General features: G+C 38.5%; 1 protein-coding gene across 2 annotated transcripts in view; it reads right to left on the bottom strand.

Moving 5' to 3' along the window:
* Positions 1-3,427, bottom strand: part of GTF2A1L (general transcription factor IIA, 1-like) — a 65,494-nt gene continuing 62,067 nt past the window's right edge. For both annotated transcript variants that reach the window (XM_006839440.1, XM_006839441.1), the window contains one exon: positions 1-108. In XM_006839440.1, the coding sequence (XP_006839503.1) occupies positions 1-108 (108 nt within the window). The remainder of the gene's footprint in view (positions 109-3,427) is intronic.

Raw genomic sequence — 3,427 nt, 5'->3', positions numbered from 1 at the left:
TTACCACTCTGCATCACCAATAGCTTTTGCAAATACATAGTCTTTCCCTCCAAAACACATAACACCATCTTTCAAATAGAATTTCCATTTGTTCTTGTTTCGATGAATCTGGAGGAAGACAAACAGTCTAGATCAATTAATTTTGTAAGTAGAATGATCATCTACATTTCTTTGCTATATCACATGGGATTATTCTAAACCTAAGTTTGAGCTCTTTAAAAGTAATATCACCTTTGGGCAACTTGGACATTGGCTACCCAAAATGGGGGTGGGGGGCTACAAAGGCAAGAAGTTACTGGCTTACAAGCTTTCAAGAGGGAACCTAGAGCTAGAGCCAGGTGGCCTGGAGGAAGGTAGAATCTCCACTGAGAAGTATCCAATCTGTCTAGGCGGAGCTGATGAAATGAAATGCAGATGGGTCTCTTGTGATACAATAGTGAATGATTGTTATCAGGACTGATTGTGAGGGTTGGAAATGTAAAGGTAGACGTTTTACAGCAAGGAAGGGAGTGATTAACTTTCCAGTCTAGAAGCGGAGGTCCCTAGGACCATCAATGGAGAAGAGCCGAGAGTGGGACCCTACCCAGAGAAGCAGCAATGCCTGAGATGGAGGCAGAGACGATGACGTGGATTGATGGAGCAGCTGGAGACTTTAGATCCAGAGAGGGAGAGCGACTGTGTGCTGAAGACTGGGGGAGTGGAGGGGATTTTAACCATGGCAATGAAACGATATACGATAGAATGAATGTAAAACTAATGTTGTCCCATGTAAACTATCATATAATTCACAATAAAACATTTTTTTTAAAAAAAGTAGTATCACCTCAATGTAGTTTATTCATTCACTCAACAAATATTAGAATTCTGTGGATCTGACTCTGTTTTAGTTTAAATACATATATTTATACACACACACAAATATGAAAAGGCAGAATTCATGCCTTGAAGAGTTTATATTTTAGTAAAGAAGAGGAAGACAGAAACTCTAAGTAAATGATATCAAATATTAAAGACAGTAAGTATTATTTTAAAATGTAGGCAGGAAAAGGAGGTTCATAAATAGGGAAGTGGAGTTGCAACTTTAAATATGAAGGTCAGGATGGGCCCGACATACAAGGTAACATTTGTGCAAAGACTCAAAGTATATGCAGGATAAAGGCAAGCAGCTATTAACTCAAGAGCATTCCCAAGAAGGGATACAGAAATGTAAAGTCCCTGAGGAGGAGTATGCCTGGATTGTTCAGGAACAGCAGGGAGTTCGATATGTATACAAAAGGATACATAGGGATGATGTAGATAATATTATCAGGAATGAACAAAGCTGGGCTCTATTATAAAGATGAAAGTCACAATAAAGCTCTGAGCAAGGTCAGAAGATACAGTTTATAATCTGTTAGATTCTGCTGGCTGTTCTTTGGATTCCATAAATCAGTATGTTGTTGTTGTTAAGTGCCGTCGAGTCAGTTCTGACCCATAGCGACCCTGAACAGGGTTTCCGAGGCTGTAAATCTTTATGGGAGCAGAAAGCCTCATCTTTCTCCCGCGGAGCAGCTGGTAGTTTCGAACTGCTGACCTTGCGGTCCGCAGCCCAATTCGTAACCACTATGCTACCAGAGTTCCTATAAATAGACAAACTAAAACATCAGAAATCCTACCTTCCTTGAGAGGTAAGAAAGAAGCCATGAAGTCATTGCTATTTCTTGGAGAACCACAAGTGACTATTTAAAAGCCTTAGAAAGATCTAAACTCATGACAAGGGGAAAAATTAAACTTAGTTGTTGACTATAAACAGCCAAATGCATGAATTGAGAAGCTTGTGACCAGTATTCATATTCACTGTGTGAAGCATAAGAAAAAAACAAAGAATAAATTACTATTTATATTTATTTTGTTTTTTTAAAGTCCTAATAATGGAACAATGTTAACTCTGAGTTTGACTCCCAAGGTTTCACTTGTAGAAGTCCTGAAAAGTCCATAGGAGGCAACAGGGACAGGTATCCTACACTTAGCACAAGTGATAAATTCTGACTAGAATTAGGAGAAATTAGGACAATGCATGCTGGTAGTTTTACCAAATAACTAGGTTCAAACTCACCAGTTGCTCCTTGGAAACCCTATAAAGGGTTGTTAGGGGTCAAAAATGACGCAACAGCACTTCGCAACAATTCTATTACTGCAACAATGGTTCAATATTATAATATATTAATATGAAAACCATATTACTAGACCTAAACAGCCAAATCACATGATCATCTGCAATTGTCTACCATTTTAGATAATTTTATAAATTCAAAGTAGGATTCAAAGACAACACACAAATGTATATATGCATGCACACATACCTCATACATCAGCTTTAAATCCAGCAACATGCTTAGCAGGTAAACCATAAAAGCATACCCACTAAGTCAGGACACAGGCAAGAGTGTCCAGTATTATACAACTTCTTAACACGCTAAGAAACTCTAATCCTAAGAGGCACTTTGTTGTTGTTATTAGTTGCCATCAAGTCAGTTCTAACTCACAAGAACCCTGTGAAGGGTTTCAAAGGCTATGAATCATTAAAGAGCAGAAAGCCTCATCTGTCTTCCACAGAAGGGCTGGTGGGCTTGAACCACCAACCTTGTGGTTAGCAGTCCAGTCTTTATCCTACAAAGCCACAGCACTCCTAACAGAGGTACTAACCAATACAATTAAGCAGGAGAAAAAAAGCAGAAGTATAAAAATAAGAAAGGATTAAACAAATTTGCAGATGCAATCATTGTTGTTGTTGTTAAATATTATTGAGTTGGTTCTGACTCATAGGGACCCTGTATGGTGTTTCTAGGACCTTTTGGCTCAAACCAACCTTGCAGTCCAGTGCTTATCCTACAACGCCACATCAGGACTCCATGCTATCATTATATGTATGAAAAATCCAAGATGATTACTAAATAATAATTCAATAATGATATAAATTAATCACAGTAATCAATAGCCCTCTACATACAAGTTGCAGAGGATATAGCAAAAGATCCCATTTATGATAGCAAAAAAAGAGATAAAACAGCTAAGAATAAACTTTTAAAGACGGTAACTATTCACTCTTTGTATCACTAGAACTGGTATGTCCTTTGCTCTTCATTACTGCTTCACATCGTTTTCCAGCTTTGATCCCATGTCATCATATTATACCCTTCGTTGTAGCAAGACCCTGTTCCTCCTCAATCATTCAGAAAATTGTGTTCCAGAGTCTGTCTCTAACACCACTCTGGTTAAATCCTGATGATTTCAATATGCTCAAAGATGTTCCTGCCAAATATCCATGCCTTGTAGTTCCCGGAATCTCCCACTGGTTTCTCTCTCCACCCACCCCAGTCACTTATGACAATACAATGATAACTGTACCAATGTTAGCAACCACTGGTGATGGTGGTGGTTGTGTGCC

This window comes from Chrysochloris asiatica, unplaced genomic scaffold, assembly GCF_000296735.1.
Source record: "Chrysochloris asiatica unplaced genomic scaffold, ChrAsi1.0 scaffold00024, whole genome shotgun sequence".
NCBI classification, from domain to species: domain Eukaryota; kingdom Metazoa; phylum Chordata; class Mammalia; order Afrosoricida; family Chrysochloridae; genus Chrysochloris; species Chrysochloris asiatica.
This window is presented reverse-complemented; position numbering and strand designations above follow the sequence as displayed.